Source organism: Colletotrichum graminicola (genome assembly GCF_000149035.1).
Source record: "Colletotrichum graminicola M1.001 genomic scaffold supercont1.37, whole genome shotgun sequence".
Taxonomy (NCBI): Eukaryota; Fungi; Ascomycota; class Sordariomycetes; order Glomerellales; family Glomerellaceae; genus Colletotrichum; species Colletotrichum graminicola.
Genome location: NW_007361041.1, coordinates 779 through 20,009, shown reverse-complemented (window position 1 = coordinate 20,009; position 19,231 = coordinate 779). Strand labels below are relative to the sequence as shown.

The following is a 19,231-nucleotide window of genomic DNA, read 5'->3' as shown; positions in this document are numbered from 1 at the left end:
GTCATGCCGCCTAACAAGATCCATCCATGCCTTCGATCTGATTCTTTCATCAGCGTAATCTGGACAGTCCAACTTACCCAAGATTTGATTAAGTGGAGTGCTTTGTAACCGTAGAGACCGATTACACCGGGGCTGCGCGGTTCTGAATTTCATTGGATCTTAAGTGTTTCTGGAACTTTGTGATCGGCCCGACCCAACGGCAGTTGGCAGGAAACATGCTTATCAATTATCAGAGTACTCCCGACAGGGACTCCCGATCCGCCATGCGAGATGTATCAGCATTGATCGGCGGGACCTGCAGAGGCTTTTGGCGCGGACGAAAAAGGTCGAGGCCGTACAGGGAAGGTGTTGAAGTGGGGGGGGGGGGCGGCTCATACATCTTGAATTGGGCTGAACCGACTCAGGAACCATCATCCGCGGTCAGAGGATTCTTGCAAGACGGAGGACGAAAGCCTGCTCTACGCCATATGTCGTCTTGGATTAAGCGACGATGCAGTCTCTTACGCAGGAGCCTTCTCATGCCCGTTGATGATGATTATTGTTCTAACTGATATTCTTTCACTGATGCTTTGATTTAAGGTCACACTACAAGCGCAGACGATGATCTCGCAGCAGTGGGCCTGAGATTGCTGACTAGCATCGAATGCGTTTTCTCGGTGCGCGGATTTACGGAATACTAGTTAATGAAAGGGGATATGTGAAATAGACAGCAGACAAGCTTTTCAAGAGCTTTCTAAGCAAGGAGGGAATTATGTAGGTAAGCGGATCAGCGCTCCATGTGCTGTCATGCTGCAGTCGGCCCGTCAAGGGCCCAAAGACTTTCATGATGTGGAAACAAACTGGGCCCTTGGCTGAGACAGCAAGTAATAAGCATCACGGACCCCGCTGAGAAAGATACGTAACATAATACATAGCGCATAGCAGTCGGTACTCATAATATACCCCTGTGGGTGGAGAGCCCGCCTTTTGCTCGCATCAATCAGCTAGGTGCCTGCAAACTTGGTTAAGCTTGCCACAGCATCATAGCACTGTTCAAGATTGACATTTTTTTTTCTTTTTCGCCACAAAGGTCGTAAGTCACGACAGTCTAAACTCATCGAGGATGTCCCGCATGCAGTACAACTTTATATCATGCATCGTCAGTCTGCTGCTAGAGGGCCGGCTTCTCTGGAAATTCAGCTGTGGTTCCAAGTGATGATCAATGCATAAAGGCCAAAACACAACAAATACCTACCTATGGAGAGGTTTCAACGCCCACATATGCATCTCTTGTGGTTTTACACACTGTAGAACATAACTTCAAACACATTAAGAGGACAGAGAAAGACGGCAATCTTGTTTTCCGTTATACCTAATAAGTCAACGGCCCATTGGTATGGAAACTTAATTTGGGAAAACTGAACCTCGACACCACGCAGAGGGATTCGGCGGAGAGAAAGGAGGGGGGCGCAGAAAATACAGTAGAGTGCTGTGTGTAAAATGGAGAGGTTGCTATCGACTAATCAAGAGACAGAGGTGACAATGCCAATGAACGTTTACAGGTTTAGGATACCTTTGCTTCGAAGCTCGAACCCAGACTACTGGTCTTGCGTCATTTTTGATCAGGATCTCCAAGAATCCTCGCAACCAACTTTGTCAGGTCCATGGATGGCCGATTCTTATCCACTCCGATTTTGGCCCCTGGCTTTCCTTGTCGGCCGCCTTGACTGTTGTGGGGCTGTAGGCCGAGGCCGGGACAGTCGTTCGCCGTGCTGTACTAAGGCAAAAATACAAGACGGCCGATGCTCACCACAGTGTCGTTGTGCTGCACAACCTCGGCACGGCAAAACTAGACTGCTTTTTTGACTGTACATGTCGGAAGGCCAGTTTGCTCATATTTAGAAAAGCAGGACCAGGTATGTGTCTTGGGACCCTGACCTTTTGTCCTTCTGGCCAAGCGTTGTTGATATCACACGCTCCAATCCTCGTGATCAACTTGGAACTGTCTTGGAGGAAACATGAATCTTTTGGCCCGTCTCGAGTCACAGCGACTCAACCAGCACTCTCAACTTACCGCCGTTAAAAGGTTGTCCCCTACAGCTTGTTACTAGAGGTTATATCATATATTTTCTAGACTGCGGATGAAATTTCGGGTTTGGCACGTGGCTGTTTAAGACTGTTCTATAGGTTTGCACTGTTATAAACCTGTGCCAATATCTGCTCGGAAAGCTCGTTTTGTTGCGATCACATTTGTACTAATGTTACTGCATCCCGGAAGGGTTTCGTGGCGTGTGATTGTGAAGCAGACAACTATTATAATACCCAGGCACCACTAGCTATTGCTACCCTCCACGGCACTTAATGCAGTACTGTTTATTGTATTTTTGAACTAGAGAGCACATCATAGCTTTCTTCCTTCTTCAAGTATATTGATTGAGACCACCTCACCCCTATTGTTTAATACTCCTTTAACCCATGTTACTATCTCCAATACCGATAGTGACTGTAGATGATTGTCAAACAGTCACAGTGCCACATGGACCTACGGAATATCTGAGAGTCTGAGTGGCAGTACAATTTGTAGATGGCAGGGTCTAGACAGTCGTTCAACAAGGTATATTTTGAGGGCTAGTGTTGCTGTTGTCGTTATTCCCGCCTGCATCATTAGTTGCGTTCCTCTTTCCTTCTTCCGTGATTGAACCTGGACTTTCACCCTTGGAGTAAGTGTTGAAAGAATTAAAATAAGAAAAACCTTTCTATCCTTCTTCCTCTTTACTGGCCCTTGAACTATCGTTGCGATTCCTCGACGTTTCAGTCGGGATTATAGCACGAGTCTTTCGACTCCCGCATCTCCCCTTCGCCAACTTTCTCCGTCCCAGACCCTAGATATTCTCATCTGGCCCCCTGCACGGGACCCAGAAACACATGGCGCTCACTTCCTCGACGTGACACTCTCGGCCAGCTTATCGAGATCCCCCTTCTCCGTGTACTTGCCCTGCCCCTTGGACTTGCCCGTCAGGTGGACGAGGTAGCCCCCCAGTCCCAGTCCCACGGCCCCGATCGCTGCCAACGTCGGCCTATTTCCCCACCCCGGTCAGCAAAGTCACTGGGCAGAGAAGCATTGTCGAGGGTTCTCCCGTAAAGAATATCTCGTAGCATGCAAGGCAGAAACCCGAGTGGAATATGCATCGGTGCTTCCAAAAGAAGACTCACCAGCTCTGCGAGAGTCCGCTGTTGGGCGGCACGGCCTCCTGGCCGCCCGGGCCGCCGATGTCGCCGTCTTCGGGCTTCTGCGTGACCCACCTCACCTGCCGCGCCGCGGGAGATGCGGCGGCTCTGGGGAGGGGGCGCACGAGGGCGAGGCGGCGTACGGCGAGGGATCGTGGAGATGCCATTCTCTTATTGGGTTCGGGATATATGTGTGCCTATTATGTGTGTCGTTCGCTGTCTGAAGCTGCCAGGCGCGGATCTTCGAGACTTGTGACGGTGCTGGTGTCAATTCGGTATTCTGGGGGCCCAGTTCTTCCAATTGTGTATTCTTCAGATGGATTTCTTGTCGGTTTTGATAACTGAAGCAGCAGCATTGGTCCAGGTAAAGGTTGAGGTGAGGTCGGAGGCCGGATTTGATGGTGACGAAAACAAGACGATCCGGGTCCCGGGGGGGCTGCGTCATAGGTGCATCACCAACCGCGCTCGTACTCCCTTTCTGCCCCCCATCCGACATGATTCCCAAAAATGACATTATGTTTAGCGTTGCTCCAATCAGCTTACGGTGCTCTTCAAGGGAGATCGCAAAACGTTCTACACCATGTTCCAGAAGCCTTTGTTGTAAGGGATAGTCCAAGCCGAGGCTGCCCCCACCTCCCTCACTTTACAAATGTGTGCCTGGAGATCACCAAGATTACTCTTACACTTATTGTTCACGTGCTTTGAAGTTTACCCAATGTTCCCATACCAGTCAGTCAATAAACTTCAAGTCCGAGCTTCCTGAGCACGGCGGCTGGCGGCGTAAGTCTCATTCACTGGTGCAAGACAGGGGACCACAAGCCCCATTACAGAAGCCGCAATGTCGACACAAGACCAAGGTATCCGCATATGACGATTTAAGGGATTCTTCATTTGTAGAAACCGCAGTGACTACAACGAACCGGTCATTTATGGAGAGCAAAGACTGACCGAGCTCATCCGAACCGCGGTCGTATTCCCAAGTCATCGCCAATCCGACCGAACTCGGCGCATGATGTTCGTTCATCTCCTACCGCGTGCGCATTGCCTTTTCACTCTCCACCCCCCCATGAGTTCAGGGACCACATGCATCCATCCCGCCTGAGGCTCTCGTCTGTTTTATCAGCACCAGTAATCAGCCTCACTCTAAACCAAAAGTCGGGCAATCCCAGTGTATGGTGCAAAAATAGAGTAGTGATGTCTGTATCCGCTATGCTAGAAACTGAATGGCGCTGTTCCGTTCCGACTTTCCCTTGGTATCAAAGCACGCCCCTCCAACTGTGTGCCATATCTAAAATGCAAATGCAAGTGCCGAGATCCCGCAACGCCAATCGCTATATCATGATGCGTGGAACGAAATAAAGAAAAAGACGAGAGAGAAAAAAATCAAGAGACATCAGGAGAGTAAATCTCCCGTGATTGCCAAATATCGCCCGATTTCCGCATCATGATCGCTTTTCGTGCTCTTGGCGTTCTGCAAGTTGTCATCATCTCGGGCATCTTCGCCCCGTCGTCTCATGTACCGGTCAATGGTCTCATAGACCGAAGCCGACAAATCCACTCTCCTCCCGCTGGCCGTACGGATCAATCTCGTAGAGGAAACCGGAATAATACATATCCCTCTTCGGCTGCCCTGCCTTCACCTGCCCCCTGATTATGATGGCTATGACGATCCGTCTGCGCACCGGCGTCCATGTGATGGCGTCCTAGACCGTCGCAGACGCCGTCCAGAACTTCGTCTTGGGCACGACACGCACCTCGGGCGACGGCCAGGCGCCGGCGTTCCCATCAGTGGCCCGTCGCTCGCGGTCCTGGGCCAAAGCCTCGAGAACCCAGCCCTTGATCTCGCGCAGGGCGCGGCGCTTCTGCGTCTGCTCGCGGTGCTTGCTGCCCGGGTCGCCCAACGGCAGCTGATTGTAAGTCTTGAAGCTGACGAGCAGGGTCAGGGTGCGGAGCTGTGGGAACTGGCGCACGAAGCGCACGCCCTCATGGCAGTGGTTCTGAACCCAGCAGGGGCGCAGGCCCCATTCCATCGCGAGGTGCCGGATGTTGGCGAAGTTGGCGGCGTCCGGCATGACTGCATACTGAGGTGCTGGGGACTTTTCGTTAGTTATGGTGAAGCAGAAGGGTGGTCGAAGAATCCGTAAAGGGAACCACCCACCTCGGCAGATTAACAGCGTGTCGTCGCTGCAGTTTATGTAGACGCCCTTTCCCTCTTCCTTGTGCTCGCGGGAAAGGTGCAGAAGCTGAAACTGACCGTCCCGGGAACCGCGGCGATCGTCGGCCTGGTACAGCAGCTCAGCGCGGGATTCGCGACAGACTTGCAAGAGGGCGGGAACGCGGCGGCGCAGGCCGTAGGCCATGGTGTAGTTGTTCATGGCGCGCTCAACGACTGCTGGTTTGGGGGCGGCGAGACGCCATATCTTAATGCGGAGCTCGGGGGGCAGCGAGCTGAAGAGGTGGAAGGTGGGCGAGGGCGTAGGGTCGGCGAGATCCAGGGAAGTCAGTTCCTCGTGGAGACGATCGTGGTCCGATTTTGACGGAGAAGCCATGGAGGTGAGGTGCGAACTGGGGTAGTAATAATTGTGCTGGAAGGGTGGGTGTGTTGGTATAATTAAGTTTGGAGAGTAGGTCGTTCTCATTGTAAGATGGCGGAAGCAATCGAGAAAAGGCTGGCGATATGTTTTGAGACGAAGAGAATGATCGACCAGCGGCAATCCGTAGAATAAATGAGGATGCTTTGATATGTTAAAGATGGAAGGGGTAGGAGGGACGACAGATAGTGGTATCACTCCCTTCCCCTTTTATCAGAGCTGAATAAGGTAACAGGTTGAGGCGAGAGTGCAGGATCGGGCGAGAAGTGGACAGGGGCAGGAAGGTGCAGGGGCAAGCGGCAGCAACTCTGAGGTCGAGGTGAATCTCTGAATGGAGTGAAATGCGGATAAAGATAGAGGCAGTGAGGTACAGATGAAGTAAGTAGGCAGACATGCAGGTGAAGTGAGGTGCATGTATTAGGTGTGGCCCGATATCTTCAAAGTGAGAGCCAACATGGGCCAAATTCAGGAAACAGATCTTGGGGCCAACAGATGGAAGAGATCTTAGTCGCAGACTGGGCGAGCATGAAACGGGACAGACAGCAAGCAAATCAGTTTACCTGCCCTCTGGAGGAACCCGGTCGTTTGAGTCAAGCAACAACGTCGTCTGCGTGTAGCATGCTCCTCCTACCTACCTACGTTATGCGGTGACGGACCAGACAGATCATGCAAGCAAACCAACCAAAACCTCCGCAATCGAAGAGGGGCCAAGCAACGTGAGGTGAGGCAATGAAAATTTCTCGGATCGGGTACCATATCGGGTACCATATCGTTGACAGTCTGTCACGGCGCTGACCGCTGGAAGATGAAAAACCCTGAAAAGAAAGGGAGGGAAGAAAAGGAAAAAAAAAAAAAAAAAGAGACACCGGAATGCCTCCGTCTTGGAAAGTCAATCCTGCAGCTTGGGAACGGCTCGAGGCCGCTCGGTGGTCAGTGCAGCGGCGCCGTTGGAAACGTTGGACGCCACTACTGGCCTGAACGCCCACTCCTACCCACCCCTTGATAACAGGCACATGCAAAGGCGTTTGGTTTGGGCGGGAAAATTGTTTCACATCTTGTTATTTTTTTTGCCAAGAACCTCTTCTTTCTTCTTCGTTGGCATATAGCACGCTCATATCCGTTGATTGGGTTCGATGAATGGACGATTGACGGCTCTGGTCGGATTGCGTGTTATGAAAACAAGACGGAAGGTGAATCGAAATCGCGTGTTGTGTCAGCTGTTTCTGAGCCGAGCTGCCGTACCTATAGTGAAGTGACACACGGACAATCATGCCAGAAGAGACCCGGATCCGCACATGTTGTCAATACTGTGGGGCCCTGCAAATACCGTCTGTCTTGACTTTCTGGTCATTACGAACTAGATGTTCTGGCCCTCGAGTGGCTACGTGTGACGTCGAACTAGTCTCATTCTGCTTCTTCACCATCTTGGCATTGCCTCTCGGGATACCTCCATATACACACGCCTGCTCGGGCTCGGCTCGGCTCGCTCTTCCATGGTCCGATCAAAGCAGCAAAGCACCGCCCTGTTTCTGAACCCGGCATCGATGCATTGTCGCTGTCGTGTGCGAAGCAGCAAGCCAGACGTCGTGCGATGCTCCGCCGAGCGTCGTCAGATATCGGCCCGTTCCCTGACGACGTCTTCCACAAGCAAGGTAAGCATAAACTCTCCATCGACCACACCTTCACACGTATCGAGAGCCTGAAACAAAAACGTGACGTCTGAGTATTTTGTATTATTCTGCTCTCACCCAACCTTTATCTTGCGGCACCAGTCCCGCCCCCGCGCCACCTGCCAATTGCACAGCTGCACCTCCATGATGATGCCCAAGAACCCGGCGATGCAGACGCCCCCGCTGTCGCTGACGCTCGTCGCGCTGAGGCTGAATTCCCTGTCCTTGCTTGGCACCCGCTCCATGATCTCCGCAAATGTGTTGACGTAGACCGCACCCCCCAGCAGGCCCTCCCAAAACATGATGGCGAACACGATGTACACCGACGGGATGAAGTCCAACATGGCTTGCACCGTCAGTAGGCCCAGGTTGCCCACCTGCAGCAGCGACGGCAGGTACAGCCGGTGGATACGGAAGAAGGGCGTTGACGACCGCGAGATGAAGACGCCCAGCTGGTATAGGAACCCGTACATCGGGTAGAACTCGCGGAACTCCTTGAAAGGGGACGACCCCAAAGGAAACAACAGCGTTGGCGCCACCCCCTGGTTGATCGTGTACTCGGCCACGTACACCAGCAGCAGCGGCAGCATGTAGGGGAAGAAGAGCGCCCTGGCTCTCTTGAGGTTGGCCTCGAAGCTGTGCTCGTCCGCGCGGTTGTGGTGCTGCTGCTGGTGGCGCTGCTGCGCCGAGTATGCCGTCGACGCCACCGACGGACCCGGTGCGAGCAGCGCCGAGGCGGCGGCGTTGCGCGGCAGCTCCGCCGCGTCCTCGTCGTCCAGGTCCCGCTCTGGCAGCGCCTCGTACTCCTTACGGCCCGCGCGCAGGGGGCCCATCGGCAGTATGATGAAGAAGCTGACAAACATGACGGACGGCAGGCACGCCGACAGAAGCAGGCTGTTGCGCACGCTGATCCCCCACCAGTCCGTCATCACAACATACATACCCGCGCCGACCAGCCCCGCCGCGCCCGTGCCGCTGCCCCAGCCTGCGAGGCTCACAGGGCCATAGTAATGCGTCAGCCCGAGGAAGCTGAGTTCGCCGCCGCCAGAGCTGAGGCTGGCGATGACGACGCCGATCATCTTGAAGGCGACCGACTTGCTGGGCGGCGTGAGGGCAATGAGCAGCATTCCAGAGCACGACAGGCCGATGAGAACCATGACGCGGATCGGGTAGGGCACGCGGTGGATGAAGTAGGGTGCGATAAGCTTCGTGAAGAAGGAAGGGAGGATATCAGCGAGGAGGACCACGCCCTTCGGAACCGAGGAGCCGACGAGGTCCTGGGCAGCGGACAAGATGATCACATAGAGGACGTTGTTGATGAGACCTGTTCGGGTTTATGTTAGTACACCGCTTAGCAACCCACTTCCTCTCCCATCTTCACCCCCGCCTCCTCTTCGGGAAAACAATTGCACAGGGGCGTACCAAGCAGCCAAAAGGCCACGACGACTTGCGTATCAGCATGTCGAAGGAGCGCGGACAGGCGAGCGCGATACAGCGCCCACGACGACGAGGGCGAGCCGGGCATGGGGAGGAAACCGGAAGACGAAGGCGAACGGCCGGTCATGATCCACTACAGCGCGTTTCTCGATTCCAGGAGGAAGAAGGCCATCGAGCAAAAGGGAGAAGCTGGGCGGATGGGCGTCTAGTCTTGTTCACGAGGCGAGTGGGAGGGCGGTAGATTTGTTTAGAGGTGTAAGTTTGGGGCGTGTCTAACCCCCCAATTCCCCATGGTTTCGGCATGTCGGACGTCGGTCACGAGATAAACCGTGTCTCAGCGGAAGCGATAAACAGGTGGGCCTGGCCCTGGCCACAGCATTGTGTGAGATAAACCGGCGCACGACCCACAGAAGCTTCTGCTAGGGTGGGCCGGATCTGGCCCACGCGACAGGGGACTGCACTGTGACGTCGCCGCGTAAAGCCGCTAGACCGTTCGACTCGTGAAAGCAGCTCCCTAGTCAGTGTCAATCAGCCACTATTGGATTTTACGTGGCAGAAACCGCAGTCAGAGACTTCTCAAGGAGACAATGCCAGTTTCCTTTTCGATTTGCATTAGAACCTCCGGACAAGGCAGTTATTGGGTATTCTCCTGTCGTGTGTATCCTCACGGATGTATTACCCAGTAACACCACGAGCATCTGCATATGCTTTGCACTGCAATGCTTCTAGCCTAGATGGTTGGTGTAAACGCCAGCTCCTGATTCCTTGCTTTTGCACCGCCGTCGATCCAGATTCTACATCATTATTAAGCTTCGCCCCGGTCACAAGGCTGGTCCCTCCCATGCGTCTCTGTTCAACTTCATCAAGTAAGACTGCTTGTGGGAGAAGGCAATTTCTCGCTCCTTGGCAAACCCAGCCTTTTGCAAATGCTTGTGAAACCTACAACTTCTTAGTTAGCTTGTCATTGGGCCGATGAGTTGATTCATTGGAGGAACTGCTCACCTCACGTTGTCTATCCGCGGCTCCAGACAGACATGCATCGTACGGTAGTCGTCCGTCAGGCACCAGTGCACCAAGCTGGAGAGCCACGCCGGCACCCGACCCCGGGCCCACTCCTCTCCGACAAAGACATGGACACCCCGGTCGTAGTCTCCGGCGTCGCTACCCAGCTTCTGGCCGAGAATATCCTCCTTAACCCAGTAAATCTCAAAGTACCCAAACGGCACCCCATCCCACATACCAATGACGGGGAAAGAGTGCTTCGAGCTTAGGACGTTGCTCAGGAAGTCGGGCGCGTAATCTCCCCAGAACTTCTGGACGCGCGGGTTCGACATCCAGGACTGTAGCAGAGCCGAATCGGAGAGCGCCGTGAGGTGGCTGTTCTCGGCGGGCTTCGGTCCCACGGGACCGAGGTAGGGAACGGGTTCCGGCGCAAAGGATGCGACCCGGAACGACAGGTACTGTCCCACGCTCGGCACGAAGCGGGAGTAAAAGACTTCGCCCATGCGGCCTGGCTTTCGACGGACGGGGTGCCGAATGCCTTTAGTGATGGTATACATCAAAGCCGGCGGCGGGTAGTATGTCGGGAGATGGGAGCTCGAGTAGAACGGCCCGATGGGGAAGTTCGGAGGTGGACCTGGTACGTCTGTCTCAAAGTGAGTCCCCATGGACTGGTGGGGGGAGTGGATGGGTGTGTGATGCCGTGAGTGGATTGATTCGGTGTGAGCTGGCGAAGTCGGGCGGCTGCTGGCCGGAGACTCGATATAGGACGATGTGGCGCCTCTGCGCTGCAGGGTGAACAGGAACAGTCGCCCCGGGATCTGCCAGAACGTGCGACGCGAGACAAACATCTGCGACCATTCCTCGCCGTCGTCCTCGAGGTTTGTCCCCACTGCAGAGTCCAGCGATGAGAGCAGACCCATGCGCTCCAGCTTCGGCATCAAGTTCTTGCTGCGGAGGACACCATCGCGCTTGATGTTGATGCGCCATTCGCCCTTGGGTCGCGCTTCCTCGGGAGTGAGTCGGGATGCGTCAGTCGTAAGGTAGGGCGACGGCTGGGGTTGATGGAAGTACCAGTAAAGCGTGACCCAAAGCATCATGGCAATCTGACGGGTTGGACTAGCGGCGGGCTTAAAGTCGGTGCTAGAGGGCTGTGATATAGATGAGATAAAGAGGTTGTCATTCTGCAGCGTGGGTTGCCTGAAGCCGTGTGTGTGACGGTGGCGGGCATGTGTACGGTCCTCCTCGCTGCGATGGCTATCAACATCGTTAAACGCGAGCTCTTCATCCTCAGTGTTCAATACAACGGTCCAGCCGATGGGAAAGGGGTTGTTGTGCGTATTCAGGTCGTGCGGCTTAAAAAAGAGACCTGCGAAGACGGGTATGACGGTGAACTTCTGCCCGTCCGGCAGATGTATGATTTGCGGAGTCATCGCTGTGGATCTGCCGCAGCGGCCTCTAGCTCAAGCTCGATCTGCTTGTGGAGAGTAGGTAGGGGAGGGGGGAGAGAGAGAAGATGGAGGGTACCTAGGACACAGCAAGGAGGGAGGGCAAAGAGTCAAGCCAAGGTGGGTTGTTAACGTCCACTGGGGGGGTCTGGCTCGTGATTGCTCGGGGATAGGCCTGGATGTTGAGGATGGCGGGGTAGATCAGCTCCTTTCAAGGGAATATCGAGCAGCCAGCCTTATGTACCCGGACGGCGTCGTGATGCACCGCGGGGTTGATGCAGAGGTCTCGTCAGATCTTGGGACAGCTTCTAGTGCCACTTCTGGAAGAACCAAGCAGCCATTCAGTGGCGAGCCATATGCGAGGTAGCGAGATTCTGACAAACGGGGACTTGTTGGTTGGGTGGTGGCATGATAATGCGTCAATCAGGTGGGGTGAAGCTCTCCCGTTTGGCGCTGGCGGCGGGGGTGGTGTGGTGTTTGGCGCACGCACGAGGCCAAAGCTCCCCACCTGGGTTGGGAGCGGGGGTCCTCCCAGCTCAGCCTAGGGATCCGTAGTATGCTGGCGTATCTCACCGACGCATGCCAGGCGGGCACTCCGTGAAGAGTCCGTCCAGATGCCTAGACGGTCTGTTAATGACAGGTGGACTTTGTATCTGGTATCAGACATCGTTCGCCAGATTCTGGTCAATCGCGAAGTTAACAAAGTTGAAATCGATCGCTCTTTCGCTATGTGTATGCTCCAGGGTATGCTCGTTTTTGCGATACCCGGAATGCAGGTACTATAAAATGAATATTATCGCATTAGGAAATGAATGCGGTAAAGCGCTATCATTCCTTATTGCTGTCGATGCCCTCCTCCGATTTCTGCGGCGTCTTCTTGTCGTCCTTGCGCTGGTGCTCTACGCGTTCTTCTTCCTCAGCGTCGTCATCTTCGCCCCTACGTCTCGAACCCTTCTTCTCCTTGTCGAGTACTTCCTGGACCTCCTCGCCTCCGAGGTCTTTGGTCTCGTCCCAGTCGACGTCGTACTCGGTCGCTACAAATCTGATCTCGCGACGCAGCGAGTTGGCCTCGTGCACGAGAGCGTCCCATGCCGCCTGGTCGAATCCTCGCTCGTGGTAAAGTGCCGACTGCCGCTTTGAGACGGTAATGTTCAGCGCTGCCTTGTAGCTGAGATCCTTGCTGATATACAGAAACCAGAGGTAACCGCCCATGATGGTCGTCAGTCCGGCGAGGTACGTTACCGGCTCGACGAGGTCCCAGCCGAAGTCAGTATGAAACGTAACATAGTACACCACTCCCCACCAGCCCGAAAGCAGGGCAAAACCGCCCTGTGCGAGGCGATGGGCTCCGCGGTGCGCGAGGTAGTCGCATTCTTGTTTAATCTTGGCAAGTTCTTCCACGCGGCGAGACATTCTGCGTAATCGGATGCGCATGTAGTATGTTCTGTCGTTGAAACTCGGCACCGCTACGCGTAGCTCTTGATCGTACCCTTCGATCCCGATCGAGAACTCCCGGCCACGAGCGGCGTCCCTGATGAAGTCGCCAACCTCGGTGCTGCCGCTCCATCGCACCCAGTTCTTGTCGTCGTGGTCCCTCTTGGGGCCCTCGTGGCCGAGACCGGAGTACGAGGCAACATTACCCTCCTGCTTCTGCGATGAGCGCCTGTCCGGCTTAGACTCTTGGTGATCGGCCTCTGCTCGGAAGTATATTTTCGGGATCCGTTCTCGGCGGCCGTCGTCAATGGGTGGGATTTCGGCCTGGAGCAGCCGTTCGAGATAGGAAAGTGGCTGCTGGGGATGAACAAGCAGAGCGAGGGGGGCAATATCGGCCTTTTCTTCATCTTTCTTGGGCGTCTGGTTGATTCGCGACTGCTCTGCATGGAAAGGTAGTGGCAGGATGAGCTTCAATAATCTCGTTGGTGTCGTAAGGAGGCGTCCTGTAGAAAAGTAAATATAAAAACCACCCGGATGCGCTTTGGATTTCGACGGTGCAGCAGGGTGTCCTACCTCGTGTCTTGTCACCGTTGGTAGGATCTTTGGACGATTCACGCTGGTCGACCTCATGACCGGCTCGGTGCCATGGCCTCTCCTCTTGTTTCCTCAGGGCAATCAGCTCATCCCGCTCGAACTTTTCCTTGTCCTCCTCCTTGTCCATGTCACGTTGGCTCGTCTTCTTGGCCTTGGCATCATCGGCATCGTCCCGCCATATTGCAGAGAGACGGAACGCGCGTCCTGTTACCGAAGCCTTGGTGCCGGTGCCGAGTCCGGCTGGGCGGAAAGCTTGACGCATAGGACCATACTTGGGGCTGAAGCTGGCAGGCAGTTGCAGGCATACGCGACGGAACGCGTAGCTCATCTCGGGGTAGGGTTGCTGCAACTGAGTCGTGGTTTTTGGTTAAAGTTTTAGTCAATAGAGACAGATATTTACATCATTTCAAACCAACTGTCATGAACATTAACAAGACTGCACGGAAGGAAGAAGGAATTGGCATTCTTGCCGGCCGAGAGCTTCCCTGTCGCAGTAATTCATGCCTATGACGTCAATGGCAGTGGTGGCCGTCACGTGCGATTGCTAAAGCGCGTAATTAGCAGCTGTCATATGTGGCAAAAATACACATGAATTCACCGTCAAATACAGGGTTGCCCTATAGCAAATTACTAAGAAATAGGCAGTAAAATCACCTTATTTTTAAAGTAATCTTATTAATAATATAGCTAAGATTAGCCTAGACTTTCCTAATAAAGAAATAAGAGGATTTTTAATTTCTATTAGATTTTATTATAGTTATATATATATTATACCTATATTAATATAGCCTTCTTAGTAGCTGTTATAGTTCTAATAGGATAAAGCTAGGCTATAATAGTAACATAAAGTAATATAGTATAAAGGTAAAGTATAATAGTAAGGTAGTAAAGTAAGATAAGTAATAATAAAAAGCTAAATAAATAATATAAAATAAAATAGGTAATAAATAAAAGGTATATTTATAGTTAACTTTTTTTTTATAAAAAGTTACTTACTAAAAAAATATATACCTAAGGTATATATAATATATTATATATATATTAGGTATTTAGTCCTTACTATCTATTTATCTTCTAGCTATAAGTACTTACTACTTTATTTTATAATAAGTACCTTCTTTTAAAAAGACCTTATTTTCTTTTAGTAAATACTATAAGAGCTAATTAAGAAAGTAATAGCTACTATTTTTTTTATTTTCTTTATATTATAGCCTTATATCTTAAGGTTATTTATTTATATTCTAACTTTACTATATACTTATTATTATTAATACCTAGGTTAATAGCCTTAGCCGAGTGCTTTTTTTTTATAAGCTTATAAAGCTACTAAGCCTTTTTATTAAGTAAGGTTACTTATTACTTTTACTACTTAAGCTTATATTACTAATAACAGTTTAAGTAGTAAAAGCGTATAGTAGTGTAATTAAGGACTTTAGTTATAATAGTAATATATAAATAAATATACTAATACCTTATAACAAAAAGTAACTTAGGTACCTAGCCTAATTATATTTAGATTCTAAGATCTAATTAGGCTTTTAATACTAATTAGAATCCTATAACTTAATTAGATAAGGTAGATAGCTCCTTATTACCTAAGTTATTATATATTAGCTAGATTAATTAAAGAATTAGGCACTAGTATAAAGACTTTTAAGAAGAAAAATAAATTAAAAGAGAAAGTATAATTATTCTTTATTTAATATAGCTAATTAAAAGGTTCTTATACTTCTTAATACTAATTAGACTTTTTTCTTTTCTTATAACTACTAAGAAAATAAAATCCTTATTTTTACTTTAATTATCTTTTATAATTTTTCTAAGTATAATCTTAAAAAAGAAAATTATATCTTAAATTTTAAATAAAGTCTATTTTAGTCCTTATCTCTATTTATATTATTAGCTTAATCCTACTTAACTTTTATATTATATTAAGCTTAGCTCTCTTACTATTTTAGTCCTAATAGTAAATACTATAGTATATATACTTATATAATAAATATAGCCTTTACTACTAGGTCTTTATACTAATTAACTTACTTTTACTACTTATAGTTAAGTATATACTTACTTAGCTACTAGTTTATATTACTATATCTTTTTTACTAATTAGTATAGCGTTAAGTATACTAAATATATAAGGTCTTTTATCCTTTTTATTTAAATTATTTATTTTTATTATATTCTTTTTTACTTCTTTTTACTCCTTTTAGACTTCTTTTAGTAGTAGTTTAAGAAATAAAGTGTTTTTTATAACCCTAACTTTTTTCTTTAGACTTTTATATTAAAATAAGCTATTCTCTATAGATAATAGTTTAGATAATTAATATATTATTTTTAATTAAGGTATAGTAAGTCTAATTAAGTAAACTACTAGTAGCTTTAAACTATTTACTTTCTAATTATAAAAAAGAGGCGTCTAAGGTATATTAAGACCTACCTTATTTCTATTTAGCTATACTAATTTACTTTATATTTTAATAAGCCTTTTACTTATAGTAAGGTTAGTCTTTTATTTAACTTTATACTTATAGTCTATTAGGTTAAAGTTAATAGTATTAAAGTTTATATTAAGGTTAAACTTTAAGCTTCTAGAGTATAGTTCTTATATTAGTATTTAGTTTAAGTTAATACTTTAATAAAGCTTAATATAACACTTTAAGTTCTTTAATTAGAGCCTTATTCTTAACGCTTTTATTACTTCCTTTTCTTAAGCTATATTTCTAAAGGTGTACTAGATACTTAATATATTATATTATAGGTGTTATTTCTAATAAACTAGAACTTTAAGCTAATTTAAGTTATTTAGTAGCGTTATACTTTTTTACTATAGTTTATATTCTAAAGATAATTATTATCTTAAAAGTTAGTTAAAGTAAGGTATATTAAGCCTAAGTAAAGTACTAATAAAAACTATTTACTAATATATAAGCTATATTTCTAACTACTTATTTACTAAACTATATTTATTATATAAGTACTAAAATAAATTAAGCTAAGTATATATAATAAGGCTTTAAGCTTAGTATAGAATTTTATAAAAGCTTTAATATAATTAATAAAAAAACCTTTTAAGTAATCTTTATACTATATTAAATTATACTAATAAACTATACTATCTCTTTAATTAATAATTATTCTTATAAAGTGTTAATACTTTCCTAAGAAAAGTAAGAAAAGTAAGATATTAGTTTTTTTACTTAATATTATTATATACCTTTTTAGGGGGTATAGTTACTTTTAGCTCTTAATTAAGGTCTAATATACTCTCTTAGTAGTATAAAATAATAGTAACTTTTTAGTACTAACTTAGTCCTTTAATTATAATTCTTATTATAGCTATAATTCCTTTTTAGGCTATTTATATTTAAGCTATTAAGTGTTTCTATAAGTTATAGTAGTTAGTTAATATCTACTATACTTCTTTATATCTTATATTCTTTTTATAATAATAGTTATCTTATTTAATAAATCTACTTATAAAAAGTAAAAAAAACTAATTAGCGTCTTCTTAAATAATTTATTTTAGAGATTATATTTATTACTTTTAGAGGTAATAAGGGGTAATATAAAGATAAGAGATAAGAGCTAAGATAGGATAGGAGATAGGAGATAAAGGATATAATTATAATATAATATATTATATTTCTTACTTATAGAACTAAGACTAACTGTCTAGATAGAGGGAGAAAAGGGGATTATTTATACTTATTTTCCTAAGGTTATCTTAGATTTCTAGAGATTTCTTCTAGATTCTAGGTTATTAACTAGGTTTATTTATTAGGTTATTATCTAGTTAGGTTATTATTATAAAACACCTTGCTTATATAGTTTTACTTAGTGTGTTTTATTCTTAAAGTAACTCCTTAGGAGAATAGTGCTAATCCTAGAAGTATTATCCTTTATATAGTAATATTCTTATTTTTTATAATATATAGTAGAATTTAAAGTAGTTATATAGTTATAGAGCGTATATAGTGTATATAGTATTATTAATACTGTAATATATATTATACTTATATTTAATTCTACTTTATTATTTATAGGTTTTATATAAGGTATTAAAGCTTAATACCTAATACCCCCCCTTAAGGTATATATATATTTATATATATAGCTTATCTCTATAAAACCTTTATTTTTAGGAAAAAAAATAAGATAGCTATATCTTAGTATATATACTTAAATATATACTAGTATAATAGCTTATCTTAGAAAACCTTTATAATAGGATAAAACTAAGATAGCTTTTATATATATTATTATTTATACTCCCTTATTATTATTATTATATATCTTTAGATAATATAGCTTTATTATTATTACTATTTATATAGTTCTCTATTTTATTTATATTTTCTTCTTGTTTTATATTACTTAGTATAGTGTATTTATCTACTATATTTATAGTATTTATAATATTATAAAACAAAATCTTTCCTAAAGGTTTTGTTGATATATCTGCTATATTATCTTTTGTATTTATATGAAATAAATATATATCTTTATTAGATATAATATCTCTAGTAAAGTGATATTTTATATTTATATGTTTTACTTTTTTATAAAATTCTGGATTTTCTACTAGCTTTTAAGCTGCTTTATTATCTATCAATATTTTTAGTTTATTTAGAGGTTTATAATTTATTACTTTATATATAAAATTTATAGTGTTATATAAATATATAGCTTCTTTTATAGCTTATATTAAAGCTATATATTTGGCTTTATAAGTACTTAAAGCTACTGTTTTTTGTTTTATACTATTCTAACTTATTAAGTTATAATATCTATAAGGAAATATATAACTAGTAGTAGATCTTTTATTATTAAGATCTCCTGCCTAGTTAGAATTAGAATATCCTATAATATTAAAGTTATTTATATTATTATAGTTATAATATATCCCTAAATTAGGATATTTATTTAAATAACCCTATATTCTATTAAGGGCTATAAAATGCTCTTTAGAAGGATTACTTATATATCTAGAGCAAGTTATAACAGTAAGTGTAATATCTATCCTAGTTTTTAAGGCTAAAAATAGTAAAGCACCTATTTCTTGCTAATATCTTAATATATCTTCTTTATTAGCTTACTATTTATTTTTATATAACTTAATATTATTATCTATAGGTATATTATATTTATATATATCTTTTTTATTATATGTTTCTAATATCTTATTAGTATACTTAGTTTAGTGTATAAATATTAACTTATGTTCTTTATTTATAGTAATTTCATTACCTAGAAAAGTACTAGGCTCTCCCATAGGCTTTATCTTTATATATTTTCCTATTATATTATTAAATAAATTATTATAAAAATTTTTATTATTACTTATAATTAGCATATCATAAACATAACAAGCTAATATAATTATATTATTGTTTTTATTATATATAAATACTACTTTATTATAAGGAGATACTATAAATCCCTCTTTTATAAATATTTCTCTAAGATATTTATACTATAGTCTAGGACTTTGTTTTAGCCTATATAAGGCCTTATTTAATTTACATATATATTTATTATTAATATATAGAGGGTTATTATTATTAAATTCTAACTTATTCTTTTCTTTATTATATATATATCCTATTAGTATTATTATATATATATCTTTATTTATATCTATATATACAAATGCATTTATAATATTATATTGTTCTATATGCTAGCTATTAGCTATAGTAAATATTAATATAAATCTATAGCTTTTAGGTCTATAGGTAGTACTAAAGGTTTCTAAATAATTAACTCCTATATGTTAATTAAACCCTTATGCTACCTACCTAGCTTTATATATATTAGTTATTATATTATTTATTATTTTATCTTTTAA

At 44.9% G+C, this 19,231-nt stretch overlaps 5 protein-coding genes across 5 annotated transcripts; all 5 read right to left on the bottom strand.

The window, feature by feature from the left end:
- Window positions 1-2,911: 2,911 nt before the first annotated feature.
- GLRG_08185 (uncharacterized protein) lies at window positions 2,912-3,374 on the bottom strand (the record flags this gene model as incomplete). Its single annotated transcript, XM_008098870.1, has 2 exons — window positions 2,912-3,056; window positions 3,193-3,374. The coding sequence occupies 2 exons, from the start codon at window positions 3,372-3,374 to the stop codon at window positions 2,912-2,914; spliced, it is 327 nt and encodes a 108-aa protein (XP_008097061.1).
- A 1,536-nt stretch (window positions 3,375-4,910) lies between these two features.
- On the bottom strand, window positions 4,911-5,756 carry GLRG_08184 (uncharacterized protein; the record flags this gene model as incomplete). Its single annotated transcript, XM_008098869.1, has 2 exons — window positions 4,911-5,296; window positions 5,366-5,756. 2 exons carry the CDS (start codon window positions 5,754-5,756, stop codon window positions 4,911-4,913), a joined length of 777 nt encoding a protein of 258 aa, XP_008097060.1.
- A 1,786-nt stretch (window positions 5,757-7,542) lies between these two features.
- On the bottom strand, window positions 7,543-9,032 carry GLRG_08183 (uncharacterized protein; the record flags this gene model as incomplete). The annotated part of the gene is made up of 2 exons (XM_008098868.1): window positions 7,543-8,792; window positions 8,891-9,032. The coding sequence occupies 2 exons, from the start codon at window positions 9,030-9,032 to the stop codon at window positions 7,543-7,545; spliced, it is 1,392 nt and encodes a 463-aa protein (XP_008097059.1).
- Window positions 9,033-9,726: 694 nt separating this feature from the next.
- GLRG_08182 (uncharacterized protein) lies at window positions 9,727-11,337 on the bottom strand (the record flags this gene model as incomplete). The annotated part of the gene is made up of 2 exons (XM_008098867.1): window positions 9,727-9,844; window positions 9,908-11,337. 2 exons carry the CDS (start codon window positions 11,335-11,337, stop codon window positions 9,727-9,729), a joined length of 1,548 nt encoding a protein of 515 aa, XP_008097058.1.
- Window positions 11,338-12,180: 843 nt separating this feature from the next.
- GLRG_08181 (uncharacterized protein) lies at window positions 12,181-13,708 on the bottom strand (the record flags this gene model as incomplete). Its single annotated transcript, XM_008098866.1, has 2 exons — window positions 12,181-13,289; window positions 13,360-13,708. The coding sequence occupies 2 exons, from the start codon at window positions 13,706-13,708 to the stop codon at window positions 12,181-12,183; spliced, it is 1,458 nt and encodes a 485-aa protein (XP_008097057.1).
- Between the last annotated feature and the right edge of the window lie 5,523 nt (window positions 13,709-19,231).